The following is a 24,345-nucleotide window of genomic DNA, read 5'->3' as shown; positions in this document are numbered from 1 at the left end:
GATCCAGAGTCATTGCGGATAATAAACTAATGTCCGTGGGCGTGCCGTAGCAAGGAGTTTGGGTAACCGGGCCGTCTCATATTCAGCCTCTGTATCGGGGAATTGTCTGGACGTTCAAAGGAGCATTGGCTTCAGTAGCTCTGGTCCTGGGTGTTAGTGAAGGAAGACTCAGCATTAAAAAGCCGCACTAATGCCCTGGACCAGAAGTACAGTTCCTAGGCTACATCTGTTATTGGTTTCACTAGCAAATAGTACTAAATTATAGTAGCCTACTCAGCTATTCTCTCCTTCCTTGGCCTGAGAGAGCATTCCCATAGCATGAGTGACAGCCTGGGTACGGCTTTCCCCTCTCTGTCACTATGGGAACCCTGGCGAAACTGTCATAGAAACTGCAGATTGGGCCTGTGCAATGACGAATAAAACGCATTGTTATCAAATAACATCTATTTTTTATTCATATGCGTCGTAAATAACAGGTGTAGACGAACAGTGAAACGCTTATTTACGGGCCCTTCCCAACAATGCAGAGAGGAAGAAAATGTAGAAATAGAGAACTAAAACAAGTAGTTAATAATGAAAGTAATAATACATACACACCGAGTAACGGTAGGAGCACAAGACGAAACCAGTGTGTGAACATTGTCAATTATAAGGATTAGGCCGTGTTAGCTAGCTATTATCATCACTAATCTGTGGATGAGCCATCTTCCAAACCATTGTCCTATTTGATTTAGGTTATAACGTTACTGTAGCTACCTTTCTTGGTCATCGATGGCATTGGTAGCTACAACTAAGGACACGCTGATGTAATGTACATTACAATAATCCTGAGCTGTCTTGCGTCTTTCTCTGTTTACTCTCTCACTGAGTAACGTTAGTCAATATAAGACATGTCTCACCCATTTTGTCTGTCAGATCCTTACGATATCGTAGATAGTTAACATGGCAAGGCTTGAGATGTTATCTAGTTACCTCGCTTGTTAACCTAACGTTACCGTGCTATTTCACGAATTTACGTTTAGCTAGACAGTAGCTTGCAAGATTTCTATCAAAAATAACGTTTTATGACAGTTTAAGATTTAGCTAGGTAGCTACCCAGCTAACGACTTTTACGTAGCTAACGCTGTGAAGGACTGTGATTCACGCCGCTACACAGCGATGGATTTACCTGTTATTTGATAGGCAGTGGATTTTCCCAAACCAGTCAAGACAAGCGAACTCCACGATTCAAACGGTCAAAATCTTCGTATTATATCCAAGTCGTGTAGGATTCCCAGGTAGAAAATACAATATAGTCCCTCCAAATCATACGCACTCTTTCGATCTTCGTCAAAAACACGATAAGCAGGAGCTTAGTAGCTAACGCTAGCCAGTTACAAGCACAGCAGCTAATCAAGGCAGAAGAGTTGGATCGGATGAGGCGAGGTGCGTACCCATTGAAATGAATAGGGCGTACCAAAATCATAGACATAGGATAAATAGAACAGGTTCGTCACCCAGTGCGTTTTTATGACACATTACAATACATTTCCTCATGGCCCTTTTTTAATTGAATAATCAACTAAAATGGGACTATCATCTATAAAGTATCGACTATGAACTAACAAAAAGCTCTTATCAGAAGATACAAAATACAAAAGAAATTTGGTGCGCATTTGGTCCTAAGCGTTTGGTAATCAGTTGGGTCGCTGTTTGATGACGTATTTGACATTGTATGGAGCGCTCTTGAAAAGTTGCTAACTAGCTAGCTTGTAAGGTAGCTGCAATTATTCTATTTTATCTAGCAAAAATCAGAAACACGTAGCTACATACATAAACATACGATGTGGTAAAGCTTAGATATAGCGAAATGAGTAGCTTTAATTTGAAACTTGCTTTAATAACCCATGCTTGTCGGCTCAGTTACTAGATAGCTAGCTAGCAATGTTAACTAGCTGACCATTTGCAAAACGATGCATGCATAGCTAGCTAACCTCTTCTCTTTTCACAAGGTCCAACCTCTGAGGTATAATAAGAAGGGTCCATCCATGGCTCTTATTTCAAGATCATGCAGTGGGTTCCTTGCCCAACTGTCGTCACTGACGCAACACAAGGCTTTCAGGTGACAATTTGTTTTTGATATATAAGTAACCTGCCTACATTGTGTATATTTGTTTTCCCTGTCGGACACTGTATTGTATTTGCTACCTACACAGATTGTACACCAAATAGTAAAAGTTACAAAAACAAAACTTATGAACGGGAATTTTTATTTAACTAGGCAAGTCAATTATGAAAATTCTTATTTACAATGACGGCCTAAAAGCACACACAGCACACAGAACAGATTTACCGCTTCCTAGACTTGCTTTCAATGCTAATGACCGATCTATAACTCAAATGTCTATGTTCGTTTGGTGGGTCACCAAAAAAGTTACATATTGCAGCTTTAATATTAAAAATACGTTCATTACTCCTAAAATTTTTTTACAAGCAACTGTCACCAAAGCCCCATATACTACCAACCACTGCAACCTGTACGCTCTCGTTGGCTGGCCCTCGCTTCATACTCGTCGCCAAACCCACTAGCTCCAGGTCATCTACAAGACTGTGCTAGGTAAAGTCCCCCCTTACCTCAGCTCGCTGGTCACCATAGCAGCACCCACCTGTAGCACGCGCTCCAGCAAGTATATCTCTCTGGTCACCCCCAAAACCAATTCTTCCTTTGGCCGCCTCTCCTTCCAGTTCTCTGCTGCCAATGACTGGTATGAACTACAAAAATCTCTGAAACTGGAAACACTTATCTCCCTCACTAGCTTTAAGCACCAGCTGTCAGAGCAGCTCACATATTACTGCACCTGTACATAGCCCATCTATAATTTAGCCCAAACAACGACCTCTCCCCCTACTGTATTTATTTATTTATTTTGCTCCTTTGCACTCCATTATTTCTATCTTTACTTTGCACATTTTCCCACTGCAAATCTACCATTCCAGTGTTTACTTCTATATTGTATTTACTTTGCCACCATGGCCTTTTTTTTGCCTTTACCTCCCTTATCTCACCTCATTTTCTCACATTGTATATACTTTTTTCTACTGTATTATTGACTGTATGTTTGTTTTACTCCATGTGTAACTCTGTGTTGTTGTATGTGTCGAACTGCTTTGCTTTATCTTGGCCAGGTCCCAATTGTAAATGAGAACTTGTTCTCAACTTGCCTACCTGGTTAAATAAAAATGGCTGCTTCCTGGGTTTAAAGGAGATTTGCCCCACCTACCTCCTGCAAGCCCAGATTCTGTTTGGCGTAGCTCTTGATCGTGACCCAGTTCCATTACATTTAGGGCTGTCCCCTACTAAAAAAACATCTTGGTAGACTGAAAATTGTCTGTTCTTTCAACCAATCGATTGCTGTATTTTTACATATATAGAAATACCCTATGTGCTTTAATAAAATCAACTATATGCACTGAGCGTGTCTGATGCTTTAAGCTTACGGTTTTATGCCTCAAGAGGGAGCCAGAGATCCAGACCCAGCTATTCTCCTCCCACTCCTGCTGGCTTTTTGCAGATTTTGCCATTACTCTCCTGAATTTGCTGGTAATAGGCTACACGAGGAGTCGGTAATCTTCCTCATGTGGAATGCCAATTTATCTTACGCGTCCTACCGATATGCGTGCCTGTTATGAAACCGTTTCATTTACTTTATAATGATGTCTTCATGTGTCAAAATCATTGTCATGTGGTTAATCAAAATTCTATGAAAATGATACAAACCTAACAAGTAACTTCTATTGTAAACAGTCTACCTAAAGCCAACAAATAAAAACATTGCAGCCTGCAGGTAGAAAATATCCTGATTTAAAAAAATATATATAAATCACATTGGCTACACATGGCCTGTCTGCAATGAACTTGAAACATTGTATTAACTTGGGTCTGGCCCAAAGCTTGCGCTAGAGAACTTGCGTAAGGGATAAGAAGCAGTGCTTGACTTGGGCAGGAGCTCATCGGAGCTGAGTACTGGCACCTCACATTCTACTGCCTGAGCTCCTGTTCCTCATGTTAGCTCAAAAGTATTGTGGAGCTCCTGCACCTAAATATAAACAGTACCAGCACCCAAAATGAGTACCAGAACCTATTTCATTCCAAGTCAAGCACTGATAAGAAGCCTATTTTATGACATTTCCACTGGATCAGAGCTTGACATTGTTCCCTTTTCACGCTGAGTAGTTATTGAAAGGGAGAAAGCTGGAAAGATCTTTCAAATACATTGAGGAACTATTGTTATTCTCAATGGATGTAAAAACAGACTTTGTTTACTTGAGGTGAAGAAAACAACATTACTTTGAGAAGCTCCACAGTTCATTAGTGGTGGTGCGTTAAGCCAATCAGAAATACTATCAGATCCCCAAATGGGCACATTTATACGCCTACATTTGCCCCGCTGGCCAGGGAGTCTATAGGACTACTTCTATGTGTGCGTGTCCTTCCTCAACATTGACAGGAGCGCGCCAAACAAAAGACAATGACTAAATTGACAGAACTCGTAAATGGAATTAAATTAACCAAAACTTGTTTCTCACTGGTGTAGCATAGGTTGTGCACTCTGCAGACAATTGTGTTTCACTCCCACAATAAGAACAGGAAGACTGGAATAATATTGAATGCATTAAAATAAATGACCGTAACAAGCATTGTATATTAGGAATGAATGGTAAATGTTCTACTGGTGAAATATGTCATGGGGAATTGATATACGCAAACAATTCACACAATGAAGTTATGAAACAATGAATGTGCACAAATTGGCGAGAGAGAAGTGCATTCTGTAGAGAGAAGTGCATTGTGCATCTGGGCGCATGGTCAATCCATGGTCAATCCGACGTCAGCATTGGACGTGCAGTATTTACGGTGATACGGCCTCAGCAGAAGTCAGGGCATTCATACTTCTTGCACTTCACAGAGCAGTGCAGAACGGTTGTCAAGGAAGTGAGTTTGTGTTTATACAGGATATACCGCCCCCACATACTGTCAACCAATCATGTCAATGCGGAGCTATACAGAGCCCCCCCCCCCCGCATTGTTACATTTGGGAGGCTCATGGCGATGTGGTACAGAGCTGGATTTGGCCTCTGGAGTTTCCTCAATTGAGTCACACCCTCAATATTGAGCCTCAACACATTTTTGAATAAATCATAAATTGGCTTTTAGTCTAGGCCTCTGCAATGGATTAGATAACTGATATGGGTGAAAATATACAGTACCAGTCAAAAGTTTGGCCACACCTACTCATTCCAGTTTTTTTCTTTATTTTTACTATTTTCTACGTTGTATAATAATAGTGAAGACATCAAAACACATATGGAATCCTGTAGTAACGAACAAAGTGTTACACAAAAATATATTTGAGATTCTTCAAAGTAGCCACCCTTTACCTTAACAGCTTTGCACACTCTTGGCATTCCCTCAACCAGCTTCATGAGTTAGTCACCTGGAATGCATTTCAGTTAACAGGTGTGCCTAATTAAATGTTAATGTTGAATTTATTTCCTTCTTAATGCGTTTGAGCCAATCAGTTGTGTTGTGACAAGGTAGGTGTGGTATACAGAAGATAGCCGTATTTGGTAAAAGACCAAGTCCATATTATGGCAAGGACAGCTCAAATAAGCGAAAGTCCATCATTATTTTAAGACATGTCAGTCAAAGAACTTTGAAAGTTTCTTCAACTGCAAAAACCATCAAGCGCTATGATGAAACTGGCTCTCATGGGGGAAAGGGGGGGGACCTAGTCACTTTTACAACTGAATGCATTCAACTGAAATGTCTTCTGCATTTAACCCCACCCCCTCTGAATTAGAGAGGTGCGGGGGGCTGCCTTAATCAACATCCATATCATCGGCGCCCGGGGAACAGTTAACTGCATTGTTCAGGAGCAGAACGACAGATTTTTACCTTGTCAGCTCGGGGCTTCGATCCAGCAACCTTTCGGTTACTGGCCCAATACTCCTACCCGCCAGGCCACCTGCCGAATGAGGACCGCCACATAAAAGGAAGACCCAGAGTTACCTCTGCTGCAGAGGATAAGTTAATTAGTTACCAGCCTCAGAAATTGCAGCCCAAATAAATGCTTCAGAGTTCAAGTAACAGACACATCTCAACATCAACTGTTCAGAGGAGACTGTGTGAATCAGGCCTTCATGGTTGAATTGCTGGAAAGAAACCACTACTAAAGGACACCAATAAGAAGAAGAGAATTGCTTGGGCCAAGAAGCACGAGCAATGGACATTAGACCGGTGGAAATCTGTCCTTTTGGTCTGATGAGTCCAAATGTGAGATTTTTGGTTCCAACCGCTGTGTCTTTGTGAGACACAGAGTAGGTGAACGGATGATATCCGCATTTGTGGTTCCCACCGTGAAGCATGGAGGAGGAGGTGTGATGGTGGGGGGGGGGGTGCTTTGCTGGTGACACTGTCTGTGATTTATTTAGAATTCAAGACTCACTTAACCAGCATGGCTACCATAGCATTCTGCAGCGATACGCCATCCCATCTGATTTGGTCTTAGTGGGACTATAATTTGTTTTTCAACAAGACAATGATGCAACATACCTCCAGGCAGTGTAAGTGTTATTTGATCAAGATGGAGAGTGATGGAGTGCGGCATCAGTTGACCTGGCCTCCAAATCCCTCAACCAAATTGAGATGGTTTGGGATGAGTTGGACCGCAGAGGGAAGGAAAAGCATCCAACAAGGGCTCAGCATATGTGGGAACTCCTTAAAGACTGTTGGAAAAGCATTCCAGGTGACTACCTAATTTCTCTGGTTGAGAGAATGCAAAGAGTGCGCAAAGCTGTCATCAAAGGGTGGCTACTTTGAAGAATATAAAATATATTTTGATTTGTTTAACACTTTTTAGTTACTACATGATTCCGTATGTGCTATTTCATAGTTTGTCTTCACTATTATTCTACAATGTAGAAAATAGTAAAAATGAAATAGAAACCCTGGAATGAGTAGGTGTCCAAACTTTTGACTGGTAGTGTTATCTACAGGAATAAGACAGATCCTGTTGGAGTGTTTAATAGCCTACTGATTCCGTGAGCACCAAGCCTCACGCCACCACATGTCAAGTAAACAATTTCACAAACTCTGTTGTTTTTCATCTTTGCTCTGCTGTAATAAACAGCTTTACACTTGCTGTTAGAACAGCCTCTCTGGTATTTATTTATATTTATTTAGTGTTCAAATTGTCCAAAAATAACAACGCTCCTTTGTCTTGATCTTATTATTATTATTATTATTATCCATATGATAATGACATTACTTATATCATTAGTAGACTTAGTATAGCAGCCTTGTATAACCAGCATGTCATTATCATTAGTAGACTTAGTATAGCAGCCTTGTATAACCATCATGTCATTATCATTAGTAGACTTAGTATAGCAGCCTTGTATAACCATCATGTCATTATCATTAGTAGACTTAGTATAGCAGCCTTGTATAACCATCATGTCATTATCATTAGTAGACTTAGTATAGCAGCCTTGTATAACCATCATGTCATTATCATTAGTAGACTTAGTATAGCAGCCTTGTATAACCAGCATGTCATTATCATTAGTAGACTTAGTATAGCAGCCTTGTATAACCAGCATGTCATTATCATTAGTAGACTTAGTATAGCAGCCTTGTATAACCAGCATGTCATTATCATTAGTAGACTTAGTATAGCAGCCTTGTATAACCAGCATGTCATTATCATTAGTAGACTTAGTATAGCAGCCTTGTATAACCAGCATGTCATTATCATTAGTAGACTTAGTATAGCAGCCTTGTATAACCAGCATGTCATTATCATTAGTAGACTTAGTATAGCAGCCTTGTATAACCAGCATGTCATTATCATTAGTAGACTTAGTATAGCAGCCTTGTATAACCAGCATGTCATTATCATTAGTAGACTTAGTATAGCAGCCTTGTATAACCAGCATGTCATTATCATTAGTAGACTTAGTATAGCAGCCTTGTATAACCAGCATGTCATTATCATTAGTAGACTTAGTATAGCAGCCTTGTATAACCAGCATGTCATTATCATTAGTAGACTTAGTATAGCAGCCTTGTATAACCAGCATGTCATTATCATTAGTAGACTTAGTATAGCAGCCTTGTATAACCAGCATGTCATTATCATTAGTAGACTTAGTATAGCAGCCTGGTATAACCAGCATGTCATTATCATTAGTAGACTTAGTATAGCAGCCTGGTATAACCATCATGTCATTATCATTAGTAGACTTAGTATAGCAGCCTTGTATAACCAGCATGTCATTATCATTAGTAGACTTAGTATAGCAGCCTGGTATAACCATCATGTCATTATCATTAGTAGACTTAGTATAGCAGCCTGGTATAACCATCATGTCATTATCATTAGTAGACTTAGTATAGCAGCCTGGTATAACCATCATGTCATTATCATTAGTAGACTTAGTATAGCAGCCTGGTATAACCATCATGTCATTATCATTAGTAGACTTAGTATAGCAGCCTGGTATAACCATCATGTCATTATCATTAGTAGACTTAGTATAGCAGCCTGGTATAACCATCATGTCATTATCATTAGTAGACTTAGTATAGCAGCCTGGTATAACCATCATGTCATTATCATTAGTAGACTTAGTATAGCAGCCTGGTATAACCATCATGTCATTATCATTAGTAGACTTAGTATAGCAGCCTGGTATAACCATCATGTCATTATCATTAGTAGACTTAGTATAGCAGCCTGGTATAACCATCATGGAGCTGTTGGCCTAAGAGCACATCCTGTTTAGTCTTGATACCGTAACTTCCTTAGGCCTATATTTCAATATTTATATAGTCAGAAATCACTTCCTGTCTCAATCAATGAGAGAAGATTTGAAGTAGACGCGATGTCGGCGTACACGTTGTTGGATTACTTCATGGAGCAAAAATGTATTGATTTTAATAATGAGCGTTTTTTTCTAAATTCAAACAAACCACCTGCTACTAGACATGGCCATTTTAGAAGCTCCGTGATTGGTCTAATCGAGAACGACCATGGTATCGATCAGGTTGGTTGAAAATCTCTACCGCCGAAAAGTACCTGTCCGATTAAGGCAGCCCCCTCTCTGATTGAGGGGTTAAATCCAGAAAACACATTTCAGTTGAATACATTCAGTTGGACAACTGACCAGGTATCCCCCTGTCCAGTAACGCTCAGTAATGGATACCAAAAATCTTTGTACACCAGATCATGTGATCCAACCAATCTGTAGCTATGTATCGGCTAGTGGCCTGATGTCGAGTCATCTGTTATGAAAGGCCAAACAATTGTATCTGTAGTCAAGGTTACATGACGTGCACAATCATTCTTATTGTTTTTGAATTATGGGGTGATTCCTAACACGGTTCTAGCCGGCCCTCCGCCCAATACCCTACACTGAACTTTAGTCACTGTTTACTACCCGGCTACTACCCAGTTACTCAACCCTGCACCGTAGAGGCTGCTGATGTATAGTAATGGAACACTGGTCCCTTTTTAATAATGGAACACTGGTCCCTTTTTAATAATGGAACACTGGTCCCTTTTTAATAATGGAACACTGGTCCCTTTTTAATAATGGAACGCTGGTCCCTTTTTAATAATGGAACGCTGGTCCCTTTTTAATAATGGAACGCTGGTCCCTTTTTAATAATGGAACGCTGGTCCCTTTTTAATAATGGAACGCTGGTCCCTTTTTAATAATGGAACGCTGGTCCCTTTTTAATAATGGAACGCTGGTCCCTTTTTAATAATGGAACGCTGGTCCCTTTTTAATAATGGAACGCTGGTCCCTTTTTAATAATGGAACGCTGGTCCCTTTTTAATAATGGAACGCTGGTCCCTTTTTAATAATGGAACGCTGGTCCCTTTTTAATAATGGAACGCTGGTCCCTTTTTAATAATGGAACGCTGGTCCCTTTTTAATAATGGAACGCTGGTCCCTTTTTAATAATGGAACGCTGGTCCCTTTTTAATAATGGAACGCTGGTCCCTTTTTAATAATGGAACGCTGGTCCCTTTTTAATAATGGAACGCTGGTCCCTTTTTAATAATGGAACGCTGGTCCCTTTTTAATAATGGAACGCTGGTCCCTTTTTAATAATGGAACGCTGGTCCCTTTTTAATAATGGAACGCTGGTCCCTTTTTAATAATGGAACGCTGGTCCCTTTTTAATAATGGAACGCTGGTCCCTTTTTAATAATGGAACGCTGGTCCCTTTTTAATAATGGAACGCTGGTCCCTTTTTAATAACGGAACGCTGGTCCCTTTTTAATAACGGAACGCTGGTCCCTTTTTAATAACGGAACGCTGGTCCCTTTTTAATAACGGAACGCTGGTCCCTTTTTAATAACGGAACGCTGGTCCCTTTTAACAACGGAACGCTGGTCCCTTTTAACAACGGAACGCTGGTCCCTTTAAATAACGGAACGCTGGTCCCTTTAAATAACGGAACGCTGGTCCCTTTAAATAACGGAACGCTGGTCCCTTTAAATAACGGAACGCTGGTCCCTTTAAATAACGGAACGCTGGTCCCTTTAAATAACGGAACGCTGGTCCCTTTAAATAACGGAACGCTGGTCCCTTTAAATAACGGAACGCTGGTCCCTTTAAATAACGGAACGCTGGTCCCTTTAAATAACGGAACGCTGGTCCCTTTAAATAACGGAACGCTGGTCCCTTTAAATAACGGAACGCTGGTCCCTTTAAATAACGGAACGCTGGTCCCTTTAAATAACGGAACGCTGGTCCCTTTAAATAACGGAACGCTGGTCCCTTTAAATAACGGAACGCTGGTCCCTTTAAATAACGGAACGCTGGTCCCTTTAAATAACGGAACGCTGGTCCCTTTAAATAACGGAACGCTGGTCCCTTTAAATAACGGAACGCTGGTCCCTTTAAATAACGGAACGCTGGTCCCTTTAAATAACGGAACGCTGGTCCCTTTAAATAACGGAACGCTGGTCCCTTTAAATAACGGAACGCTGGTCCCTTTAAATAACGGAACGCTGGTCCCTTTAAATAACGGAACGCTGGTCCCTTTAAATAACGGAACGCTGGTCCCTTTAAATAACGGAACGCTGGTCCCTTTAAATAACGGAACGCTGGTCCCTTTAAATAACGGAACGCTGGTCCCTTTAAATAACGGAACGCTGGTCCCTTTTTAATAACGGAACGCTGGTCCCTTTTTAATAACGGAACGCTGGTCCCTTTTTAATAACGGAACGCTGGTCCCTTTTTAATAACGGAACGCTGGTCCCTTTTAACAACGGAACGCTGGTCCCTTTTAACAACGGAACGCTGGTCCCTTTTAACAACGGAACGCTGGTCCCTTTTAACAACGGAACGCTGGTCCCTTTTAACAACGGAACGCTGGTCCCTTTTAACAACGGAACGCTGGTCCCTTTTAATAACGGAACGCTGGTCCCTTTTAATAACGGAACGTGTCGTGGAAAATCGTCTCAGAAATATAACACTCGTAAGAACTTGTGAAATCAAATAGACTTTTTAATACAATGTATCACAAGCCGGAACGATCCGCGGATCCCACACCTTCCCAGAGCACTGGTTCGCTCTTTATACACATCCACACACATGAGATCATTACATACATTAATTAAATTACTTCTCCTATGGTCATCTGCCACCATTATCCTTCATTTCAGGCTTCCTGCTTGTCTACGCCCAATAACGCCTGTATCCGCTCTTGATTAGATTATAATGGGGGCAGGACCCCCTTGTCCCCTAAAATTAATATATGTCTATCTTGCCCTAAGCACTTATGGCCTTTACCCTAAGCACTAATGGCCGTTCCTGTCAATTTTATCTTCATAATGGTGTCCTGCTTTTTCCATACATGCACTTTAAAGCACGTATGACTTTGGCCATCTGCTAATCTTTGGTTTCCTGTATTTTACCAGAATGGCAAATGCACTCACGTCTGCCTTTTCCTCCTATTTTCTAATGTACACCTGTCTATTGTTTAATAGTGTGATATCTACCTACATATGTATCAATTACTCCTACATAATCCCTCCTCTTGAGGGTAATTAGCCTCAAAAACTATACTAAAATGACATATAGAGAGTAGATATCAATACCAACAATTGACTAAAACATTATCAAAATAAAGCTTACAAATCACTTGGACCAAACATCTCCAATACATAAACACAGACAGGAAGAAAAGATCCAATTGAAACATAATACACTTACAAAACCCAACTAGACCAAACATCTCCAATTAATAACATAAAATAGGAGTGAAAGATCTAGTTAAAATAAAAACACTTATAATCGAACATTATATTTTGATGAAGCATGAGCATGTAGTATGTAGCCTTGCCTGAGGTTGCAAAGAACACAAAGCATTAGGCAAAATAGATATCTAGGAGCACAGTCCTCATCCTTACAAATAAGACAATCTCCTCTTTGACACTTTGCACAGAAAAAAGGTTCTAGGTGATGATAATGACCATCCTCATGAATTTTTGTACACCACTTGCAATTGTGACGCAAATGACACTTTTTGTGGACATGTATGAGTAAACATTCATCTGAACTGGGTAATTGAACATATACAGGGAAACCGTGACACGCATAACCACCCCCCCCAATCACTTCATAGAGACAGTTAGGGTTACCAAAGGGGCAGTCAAGAGGTCCTCCAACCGCATTGCAAGGCTTTCCATACTTATTGGTATAATTGCTTGGGCCTCCCGGTACAAGATCAATCACCACAGGAGGGTCAGCTCTCCTTACAGACATCTGTTTAACTGTTGTCTGAACCACAAATGACTTTACCAGGGGTATAACACAACAAAATACAATACCCAAAGCCAACAACCCTCCTCCCAACATGATGGCCAAACATACCTCTAGGCTGTCCAATTGCATCAAGGTATACCTCAGGATCCTTCTCATAAGCCCTTTTAACTCTAGGTTTAACATAGTCATCATGGGGTGATTTAATAATAGTATCCTGTTTAATTTCTTTAACTAAGGCACAAAGACCAATCCATCCATCAGGCAATACATTCAACAGTTAGTTTCTGGATGTGTGGAAAGAACAATCAGCAATACCTCTGTCTTGATTTTTCAACATAGTAAGAGATGGCGCAACCTGAGTTATGTGACCACACAACCCTTTTCTATTCATTATCAACCCTTTATCATTACCTTTACGAACTCCCGCATTCTCTAGCACCCAAATAGTATCACATTCTACAGTGGTGTTTCCTACGTCAATTCCTTCGGTGTGGTGTCTGTAAAAACATTCATATTTTCCTTTAACCACGGTACCTCTGTCTAATTGAGGTCCATTTAATTCAGTTCTAATGTTATAGGCAGCACAATCATTGTCTCCCAGCATGGTCTCATTCAACATAGTTTTACCCCTAGTGCTTACCCAGAGCAATCCTACATTCTATGTCACACAAGGGAATAGAATACTTTCTATTGGTACAATGGTCATTTTTCCAACTTACACAGTTTTTAAATGATGCCGGTTCAGAGACTATTAAAAGATCAGACAAAGGTGATTTTCTACACAAAATACAATTGTCCATTCTGTGTTTGTTTGCCATATACTTAGCCCATTCGTACCACTCATTCTTCACTACTTCTTCTCGTGTGCTGTCCTTGAGTGGTTCTGATTCTGATACATCTAGTTCTGTCGCTTTTACAATGTTCTTATCTTGAGGTAGATCATTAGAGTTTATCAGAAAGTTCCAAATGTCAGTAAAAAACTCTCCTGACTCTGTCTCAGGTTGCTTTGTGGGTAGGGTGGTCTGCTTGTAAGGGCAGTCGATGTCATCTTAGTGGTAGCTACTGTGGTCGTCACAGCAGCCGCCACCCTTGTTGTTGTCACAGGTTCTTCCTGTTCAGGTGCAGGGGTAGGATCAATCTTAATGACCGTGGTGCTACTCCCTTTGGTCACTGTTGTTTTTGTTATTTCAACTATTAATTCTTCACCTTCAACTGGTTCAATCTGATTCATGATGAGCACCCACTCGTCTTTTTCTTTGATTAATGTCAGGTCACATCCTTTTGGGTCCCAAATGACTTCTCCCTTTGTTTGGTGATGTGTCCATCCACAGAGTGCAATCTCCGGTAAGGGTTTGATCCTTATTATTGAGATAGACTTCAGTTCTCCTGCTTCTGTTATAAGTTGAGGTGGAACAGAGATTCTAACCTTGTCAGTCTTTTTGGATTGTTCGGCTGGTTCCTCTCTTCTCTTCCTGTTTCCACCATACATCTTGATTGTGCATGAGTCTGTTGTTTCTATACTAGCATTCACTGTTACTTCTGTTATGTCAATGTTCATTATTCTTTTGTTGTTCTAACTTCAATTGTCTGTAAAGGAGACCATTCAAGAGTTGAAAAGTCAATTGTGGGGAAATCCCCATTTTCTTCAGCTTGCGGGACTTTTCCTCCACTTTCTTCACCTGAGGCTCCCTCCTCAGGCAGGACTTAGCTTCCATCTGGAAGGGTTTCAATTTTAGGGAAGAGATGTTCTCATTCTGTTCCTTGTGAGGCCTTTCCTCCTCTTCTGGGTGCATTAGTCGGTGCACCTGTCGCATTTTGGTTTTCACTTGATTTGCTGTTTTCTTGGCTCCTCCCTGGCGTCTCAGTCGTTTCCGCTGCTCCTGCTCCCTCCGGGCTCCCTCTTGGTGAATCAGCAACCTCTGTGTCCTCATCTCTGTATGGTTGTGTCCTTCTCTCTGTTGGGACTCAGGTGCAGTGGTTCAGATGGTACCACGTCTGGCGTCCTTTCACTTGGACGGCCGTTCTTGTTGCTTTGGCCACCTCATAGGGTCCTTCTCTCCTCGGTTGATCCCACTTCCTTCGGAACACTCACACGTAGACTAGATCTCCTGGTGTCACTGGGAGAGGTCCTTCTGGTCCCCTTGGATCATCAGACGCGGAACCTCTCGTCCTGTTTCAGGTTTCTGCCTTCTTTCTGTGAGGCATTCAGACTTAGAGACTTATGGCCTCTGTTCTATGATTACACCATACATCCTCTTACTTCCATCACTCATCACACAACAAACTGACATTCCAGCTGAAGCTGGCGAACCCCTCTCCTTCTGGTTTCCTAAACATAAGACTTGGAAAACAACAGACAAAACATAACAGCATTGACAATTATGTGTTATGCATAAATATATTCATGAAAACTGAAATCTGAGACCATGACAATTCCCACTCTCTCTTCACCTGACTCTATGCCTCCAGGATACTTTTCTACTGGACTCCACAAAAATAAAAGCCCTAAAAAGCTTCCTCATGCTTCCACCCAGTCTTCCCCTTTTGGCCCCAGGTTCTGAGAGGTGTTCCCAAATCATGTCATTTTTTACTTAGTTTTCCATCTGCTCCATTTCAACTGATAATCATGTGAATAACCTTAATCAACATTATCTCTTCTTGAAGTAATTCAACACTGTATATGCTTTCACATCAATTCCTTTAACATGTTTGTTTAGAGTACAATATCCTAAAATCTATTATTTTTCACATGATGCATTAAAAAATAAAACAAGTAGCCCCCTAACTCAACCCAGTATGTCTATAGTGGAATCTAGTCTCTCTCTCTCTCTCTCTCTCTCTCTCTCTCTGATTCCACGTCCTCTGTCATGGTGTTTTCAAGCTCACCCATTATTCAGCTGGACCTCACTTCTCGTGAGACTTATGCACCCACCAAAGAGAGACATGAAGAACTTTACCACTGCATTGCTGTAAGAAGTATACCACCAGCCTGGTGTATCTTGATGTACACTCAGTCTCCAGAATTCAGCCCAAGCCCTTCCATTTCTGGCTGTTTTTTCCTGAGGACATACACACTAACACATGGGTTATTTCCTGACAACAGACTTTCTTCGTATAGCAAGATCACTAATTCTTAATTTTTAAATAACAGCCCTATGTAAACATTCTGCCTCAAATACCTGGCCTCCTGCCACAGAAATATTCATAATGATAGTCAAATGATGGTCCCTACAGCAACTGCTGTAAAATAACATGTATTCAGTCAAGTGTCTTCCAGTTGGAAGAATATCCAATCCTAACAAAACTAAGTCATAAGTTTCTTAAACTTTTTCTCTAGTGTTCAAAATGCCACCACTTATTACTTTTACCATAATTTAGGTATGTGAATTGTTCTATTTACTTTAGAATTGTCCCTATATTTTACACAGCCAGCTATCTTTCCTTTTCTGTGAGTTATCTCCTCTAAAAATATACATAGTTTCTAGAAATAACACCCCTTCACTACCATAACCTTCATTTATGAGCCCCCTCATATCCCCAATGTAGTCACAGTTTTTCTAACCAATAACACATGAGTCACTACTGATAATTTCCTTCCATTGTTTGATACATACTTAAAACGTTCTTAAATCAATTTATATATCATTTATATCAGTATCAGTCCCTCCTCAGGAACATATACACAACCTTATGTTCCTCAAAACAAAAATAAATTGACCAAACGAGAAAAAGAGAAAAATAAATTATAATAACTGCTCATTTGCAATAAATTACCACTATTTGTAATGTAATTAAACCTGGGGAAAACGTCCATTCGTTTCATTCTATGCCAATGTTATTGTTGGTCTCTTTCTTCTTCATCCTTGGGTATCATCGCACAACAGACTACCTTTTTATTCAATTATATTATTACATTTTATCATTACAATTCCAATGACATTATAAAACAAAATAAACAAAAAAACTTTAATCTAATATTCTGTAAGTTTTGTCAACCACCTTGTCTCAGGATTAGTTTCCAGAGCTTCCCTAGGCCTATTAAATTTAAACAGTTCTATATCCAAATAACTAAACCATTCTTTTTTAAATACATTTTTCAACCCAATATTCAGGATAACAGTCCTTAGTGTTTACTTTAACTCAAATTTGACCTTATCTATTCAATACACATCATCCCTTTAATAATTAACATTTATACTAAACACTTTCATTACCAGTAATATCTATCTTCCAAATAGCCCTTTTGTCTCAGTTTCTCTCTCATGAGTGGCCTGGTAATAAAAGGTCGGGTACCCCAATTCCTTTTAGTCATTATTCTCCCAGCGAATATAATTTCAGCATGTCTATTTTTAGATACAGTTCACAGGTCATCAGACACAGTTGTCCCTCACTATTCAGTCGGTTAGGGTGGGTTTGAGCTCCACACCCACTTGTGGTGATATTCTCTCCCATGCCTTAAAGCATTCTGACGTCACCTTCCATGATAACTCCCTTATTCTACTGGTGATCTCTCAGACGAATTACAGATGATGTAGTTATCAACATAACCCTCACAGAGACCCACACTCCAATAAACCCTTTGGAGTAACTTTCATCACTTTTTATATGCAGAATGAACAAAGCACATTTGTGTATTTACCCAAAGACCATAACCCCAGGGAACTGATAATTTTACCTATGAACCCATTTTATATCAAAAAGTTTGAATAACTTTAGTCAATTTAAGATTACAACTCTTCATAATTTTCCCAGGGACATAATAGGTTTTCAAAGTAATTATACACTTTGAATAGAGTCTGGTGTTTCTTAATTATTTTATAATTAAATCCCACCTGTTCCAACAATTTCTAGTGAAGGTGATCAGTCTTTCACAGGAAATTCTTAGCATTCAGGGCATTTTGACACCATTCAAATGTTTCCATTCCCCTTTCTTTAGAAACAACTTAAATACATTTTTCAAAAAACATTTCCATCCTTCTGCATACCCAATTTGAAACTGAATTGGAGAAAACCCTTCCAATAAATCTACTAATGCATATTCATTCCCAGTACATGGTGTACTTACTAGTGAACCATAGGCCAATAACACAAAGGGACTGGACTCACTTATCCAGAACTCCATTTTTTAGCCTTATCCAGATATTTTTATTTTTAAAGCGGCTGACTTTAACTAACTGCTTTCCACAGTAATGCAGTCTCCAATGACATTTTGACCAGAGAAGATTAAACCCTTTTTTTCTGGAAAAGAAAGTATACATATCGTTAATATTCACAATGTTACCTTTTAATCAGCAAAACAATAGTATTACTTATACATAGTTTTTATTCTATAAGCGTCTTAACAGTTTTCAGAGAATGACGGTATAGAATGTCTAACAATTAAAATTCCATCTGTACTATACTAGATGTCAAGTCAAACGTGATCTAATACTTCTTCTTGACCACATATAAACTGTAATCTCTATGAAACACTCATTGTTCGCTCAGAGACTTATACACCGCCAAGTGAAAATTCCATTCCTACTAACCTCAAACCGATTAGTTGTTTGTTATTTTGACAAGGATACAAACTCTTGTATAGTGGCATTTCCTGCTATTTCACTAAGTTCTAGTGTCACCTTACACTAATTTTCCCCATACCCGCTATACCCATATCCAAAACAGGGAGCTATTTTCTTATTGGTTATAGAATGTTACCGGGTAATGGCATCCCCTATTATCCAGTTTTTTCATATTCAATCCGAATTCGGTAGAACTAATGTGCGCTTCTTTCAGTGACTCCATGGCTTTTTTTTAAATCCCTCATCTCTCTATGCTATGGAGAAACAGTCCTTTTGTTTTCATGCCACTTATTTATTTATATACTTTTCCTAAATACTCCACTTCTGTTATACACCTTTTATTTACTATTTTTCCAAGGTAGAGCTAATCCCCTTTCCCAGATTATAATTAATTTGTCACATCACTTAATTTCTTTTATCAAAGCCTACTCTATATACTACAGACATTATTTCTGAATACTACAGATGACTTAATGTCTTATTCTGGTACAGTACTTCAAATATCACTGTGTTTTTCCCTTTACAGATATCATTATTTATTCATTTTATTCGTTTGGTTTGTCCTGTTATTACAGTTCTAATCAATTTTTAAGATTACATTTACATTACATTTAAGTCATTTAGCAGACACTCTTATCCAGAGCGACTTATAAATTGGAAAGTTCATACATATTCATCCTGGTCCCCCCGTGGGAATTGAACCCACAACCCTGGCGTTGCAAGCGCTATGCTCTACCAACTGAGCCACACAGGTCCACTGCCCGCTCCGTTAAGATCTCTATCTAACGTCTTACTTTTACCTTTATTTATTTATTTTGTCTATACTTTCTTACCTCTTCTCTATCTTCTTATTGTTTGATCCTATGGTCAATTTACTAGTGAGGCAAGCCTCAGTATTTTTTACACCCCTCTCTGTCCTTCAGACTATTTTTAGACCGTAGTCTCTGTGGGTACAGAGCAACTGATCTCTTGCTGTTTTCCTACAATTTACACTGCTTCGTGATATCTTCAATATGAGTTCTAGACTTATGTTATGGTGTTTCTTGTGTATTTTTGTCATTCTAAACAGCCTAGATTTATTTTAACCTCAGTATAATTTCAGTTTATTTTAAACGTTCTTTCCTTTTATATACTATTCGTGCCTCAGTTTAATACCCCTTTAACACCTATTGTATTTTTACAATGCTCTTTTAACACATTATCACGTCAATTTTTATCGTTATTTATAACTTATTTTGCCCAATATTTTTCCCGATTTTGTTCCTCTTCCCTGTGAGAGTTAAATGCACTCTCCTTCTCAAATTACACTCAGTTAACTGTCAGAGAGGCTTGCGCATGCCTCTTCCTACCAGCAGTTGGTCACAGACACACACTATTTTCCTAATCTGCTCATTCATCACAAATAATTGTCATTCATTTATTCACGCATACCCTTCGTTTTTACCTAAAAACGACCCAGAGTTATTCCTACTAATTTAATCCACTTCCTCAACATAAACCGGAACTATACTTATGGGATTTTTACGATATGACGAGACTACTACCTAATCGGGCCAGCCTGTCTTCATATCCTATTCACCCACCCAATACTGATCTCTATTCCATATTAGAGCAATATCGTGGCGTGACCTACCGATTTTCAACCCCCCGTTTAGCTAGACGGAGCGTTTCTTATCCGCAGGATTTCTTTTGCAGTTGAACCCCGCACAATCAGGCCAGTGTTCTCCCTGCGTCCTAAATATTCACACACAGACTCTCCTGCCGTGAATATCCCACCCAAGCAGACCCCTTTTCTAACTTTCTTTTTAAAGGGCGGTATCGTGGCTTCCGATCTACTTATTTATGTTCTCAATCATATGAGCAGACAGCTGTAGCCCCACGCCTGAGCCAAGCCGCTCAGTCAGAGGGCACGAACAGTCGTCCTAGTCAGCCCACACAAGGTCCCCAAAATGAATGGTCCGACGAGAGGGGCAGTCCGAATCACACACACCTGACACGAGTCGCTCGCTCAGGTTGCCTGGGGTGTGTTTACGCACATCCCAAAACAGATCCCGAAACGGTCGAGCCCGGCCAAGCAGAATCAGACGGAACAACTCCCCCAATCAAACCAGACACGTGGGTCCGTTCGAGCAGTCCGACCAGGACAAATGCAAGCTCCCTCCGCTAAACACCCGACACAAGCAAAGTTCACAGCGCCTATTCACTCAGTCTCTACTCATGCGCATACATTTATATTTAATACAATTCCCCAAATTACACATACATGCAAATTCATTGAATTCAAAAGTTCTTTAGTATTTACTGGTTTCTTTTTAGGAAATTTGAAAGAGAGACTTACGTGGCGCCCCTCTCGCTGAGACAGGATCTCTGAAGCAATCCATACAAACATTTCAACTATGTAAGAACAGGCTTACCTTTTTTTTTATAGTTGTGGCCATATTGTTTGCAAGATTGTCCAAAGAAACTATCACCAGCCCTGAACGCCATTCCGCAGTCCTTGTCCCTCCTGGCAAGCTCGCCAAATATGTCGTGGAAAATCGTCTCAGAAATATAACACTCGTAAGAACTTGTGAAATCAAATAGACTTTTTAATACAATGTATCACAAGCCGGAACGATCCGCGGATCCCACACCTTCCCAGAGCACTGGTTCGCTCTTTATACACATCCACACACATGAGATCATTACATACATTAATTAAATTACTTCTCCTATGGTCATCTGCCACCATTATCCTTCATTTCAGGCTTCCTGCTTGTCTACGCCCAATAACGCCTGTATCCGCTCTTGATTAGATTATAATGGGGGCAGGACCCCCTTGTCCCCTAAAATTAATATATGTCTATCTTGCCCTAAGCACTTATGGCCTTTACCCTAAGCACTTATGGCCGTTCCTGTCAATTTTATCTTCATAATGGTGTCCTGCTTTTTCCATACATGCACTTTAAAGCACGTATGACTTTGGCCATCTGCTAATCTTTGGTTTCCTGTATTTTACCAGAATGGCAAATGCACTCACGTCTGCCTTTTCCTCCTATTTTCTAATGTACACCTGTCTATTGTTTAATAGTGTGATATCTACCTACATATGTATCAATTACTCCTACAAACGCTGGTCCCTTTTAATAATGGAACGCTGGTCCCTTTTAATAATGGAACGCTGGTCCCTTTTAATAATGGAACGCTGGTCCCTTTTAATAATGGAACGCTGGTCCCTTTTAATAATGGAACGCTGGTCCCTTTTAATAATGGAACGCTGGTCCCTTTTAACAACGGAACGCTGGTCCCTTTTAACAACGGAACGCTGGTCCCTTTTAACAACGGAACGCTGGTCCCTTTTAACAACGGAACGCTGGTCCCTTTTAACAACGGAACGCTGGTCCCTTTTAACAACGGAACGCTGGTCCCTTTTAACAACGGAACGCTGGTCCCTTTTAACAACGGAACGCTGGTCCCTTTTAACAACGGAACGCTGGTCCCTTTTAACAACGGAACGCTGGTCCCTTTTAACAACGGAACGCTGGTCCCTTTTAACAACGGAACGCTGGTCCCTTTTAACAACGGAACGCTGGTCCCTTTTAACAACGGAACGCTGGTCCCTTTTAACAACGGAACGCTGGTCCCTTTTAACAACGGAACGCTGGTCCCTTTTAACAACGGAACGCTGGTCCCTTTTAACAACGGAACGCTGGTCCCTTTTAACAACGGAACGCTGGTCCCTTTTAACAACGGAACGCTGGTCCCTTTTAATAACGGAACGCTGGTCCCTTTTAACAACGGAACGCTGGTCCATTTTAACAATGTTTACATACTGTTTTACCCACTTCATATGTATATACTGTATTCTAGTCAAGGCTCAATCTATTCAGCTATTTCTCTACATATACTATTCTTCAGATATACAGTGCTACATACATATTCTACCATGTACTGTCCATTTATAGTCTATACATACACATATATTTAGACTCTGGACTGACGTTGCTAGTCCTAATATTTCGTTATTTAACTTGTTAGTTGCTACTGTTGGAGCTAGGAACCAAGCATTTTGCTTCGCCCGCATTAACATCTTCTAAACGTGTATGTGATTTGAATGACTTGTAGTCTTGGCCATAGTGAGTATATTCTTATGATATCATCTCTGTCTCTCTCTCTGTCTCTCTCTCTCTCTCTCTCTCTCTCTCTCTGTCTCTCTCTCTGTCTCTCTCTCTCTCTCGTAGTGTGTCAGCAGCCGCCGCAGCCATCCAGAAGATGACCAGGGTACGTGTTGTTGACAACAGTCCACTGGGTAATACCCCGTGGCACCGCTCGCCTAGAGTCATCCACGTGTACACCAAGAATGGAGTGGGCAAGGTGGGCGACCGCGTTCTACTGGCCATCAAGGGAGGGAAGAAAAAAGCTCTTATCGTTGGCCACAAGATGCCCGGAGAGCGGATGAACCCGCGGTTTGACTCCAACAACGTGGTCCTGATTGAAGACAACGGTAACCCTACGGGAACTAGAATTAAAGTTCCACTACCGACACACTTGCGCAAAATGGAAGGAGATTATTCCAAACTGTTGGCCATCGCTAGCAGGTTTGTGTAGTACTGTAACGGCAGGTCCTTCGTTAATAGTTGTGATGACAGCCGTCGTGTCCTCGTACAGGATCAAGTCCTATGGGGGTGATTCCTAACACATTTTCACGTCGTCTCCCATTGAAATCAACGTATGACTAAGTGAAAAATCTGACTTTAAGTGGGCTGTGTGCCCCTATGTTAGCCAATGGAAATATCTCCAACCAATGTTATTGGTAATGAAACCATGTTATCGCCTGTTGTCAATGTATCAGACCTTTTTTCTCCACAAAGTCTCATGTCATTTATGTTTGTTTTGATAAATAAAATGTACATCATTCAAATGAACATCTTTGTTATTCCTCGGTGTAATTCTAGGGCCGGTTTCCCGGACACAGGTGAGCGTTGTCCTGGACAATAAAGTTTCATGGAGAATCTGAATTTAATCTTCCACAGTATGTAGTCCAAGACTATGCCTTTTTTTTTTTTTTTGGTGTCCAGGAGAATGTCCACCTCGAGGAAGATCTAGGTGAAATATGCTCATCACAGCCTACTGTTCAAACTACTGCACATTCTAACAGGTGGGACTAATAATTATGCCTCACCTACCCTTTTGCCCTCTGCATGTTATGTAATTACAGTAGTTAACATACTGTTCCCAAATGAAGGCCGGTTAATTTAATTCTTTTTTTGTATCCTTTCTTGAGAACATTTCCACTACATGGAACATTCAGATAGAAATATGTTGTGTAGAATGAGCAAGGCACTACATGGAACATTCAGATAGAAATATGTTGTGTAGAACGAGCAAGGCACTACATGGAACATTCAGATAGAAATATGTTGTGTAGAACGAACAAGGCTCTGACATATATAGAATAAAGATTCACGGCACCTCTTTGCTTGGGGACCAGACGGTGAATTTGATTCTGGAGAATGGACCTCGCGTCCTTTACAAGCCGGAATGTTAAAGAAAGTCATATTTGAACTTACTCTGCCAATTTGTCTGTGGTGTTGGTCCTTCAGCTGCTTGAATTTTGAGACGTCTCCAAAATAAAGTCTAGTTTACCCCACTTTGTTAGAGCGCCGGTACTGCAGTTAATGTCTATCACCTGGCGCACAACCATGTAAACACCTGCAAGGTATTCAGATGGTCTTTTATTTCTCTTCACTAATTGTTCTTTTGACCAATCGGATCAGCTCTGAAATAGATAAAATGTGATGAATCAAAAGACTGATTAGTTTCACCTTCAGGACCAGTTTTATATCTAGGTCATTTATATCTAGGTCAAATATGTTCATTTCTACTGTGTGTGTGAACTTGATGAAAGCCATGCCTCTTATGATTGTAAATGTCAAGAGTTTCAAAGACCATAAAGTAAAGTGTTCACTCCCAGGCGTTA

General features: G+C 40.3%; 1 protein-coding gene across 1 annotated transcript; it reads left to right on the top strand.

The window, feature by feature from the left end:
- The first annotated feature begins 1,687 nt into the window (after nucleotides 1–1,687).
- Nucleotides 1,688–24,338, top strand: mrpl14 (mitochondrial ribosomal protein L14). Its single transcript, XM_038990973.1, has 3 exons — nucleotides 1,688–1,756; nucleotides 1,992–2,101; nucleotides 22,607–24,338. Exons 2-3 carry the CDS (start codon nucleotides 2,028–2,030, stop codon nucleotides 22,971–22,973), a joined length of 441 nt encoding a protein of 146 aa, XP_038846901.1. The 5' UTR covers nucleotides 1,688–1,756; nucleotides 1,992–2,027; the 3' UTR covers nucleotides 22,974–24,338.
- Nucleotides 24,339–24,345: the final 7 nt, after the last annotated feature.

The sequence above is a fragment of the Salvelinus namaycush genome, chromosome 4 (assembly GCF_016432855.1).
Source record: "Salvelinus namaycush isolate Seneca chromosome 4, SaNama_1.0, whole genome shotgun sequence".
Lineage (NCBI taxonomy): Eukaryota > Metazoa > Chordata > Actinopteri > Salmoniformes > Salmonidae > Salvelinus > Salvelinus namaycush.
The sequence above is the reverse complement of the archived record's forward strand: the minus strand, read 5'-3'. Positions and strand labels throughout refer to the sequence as shown.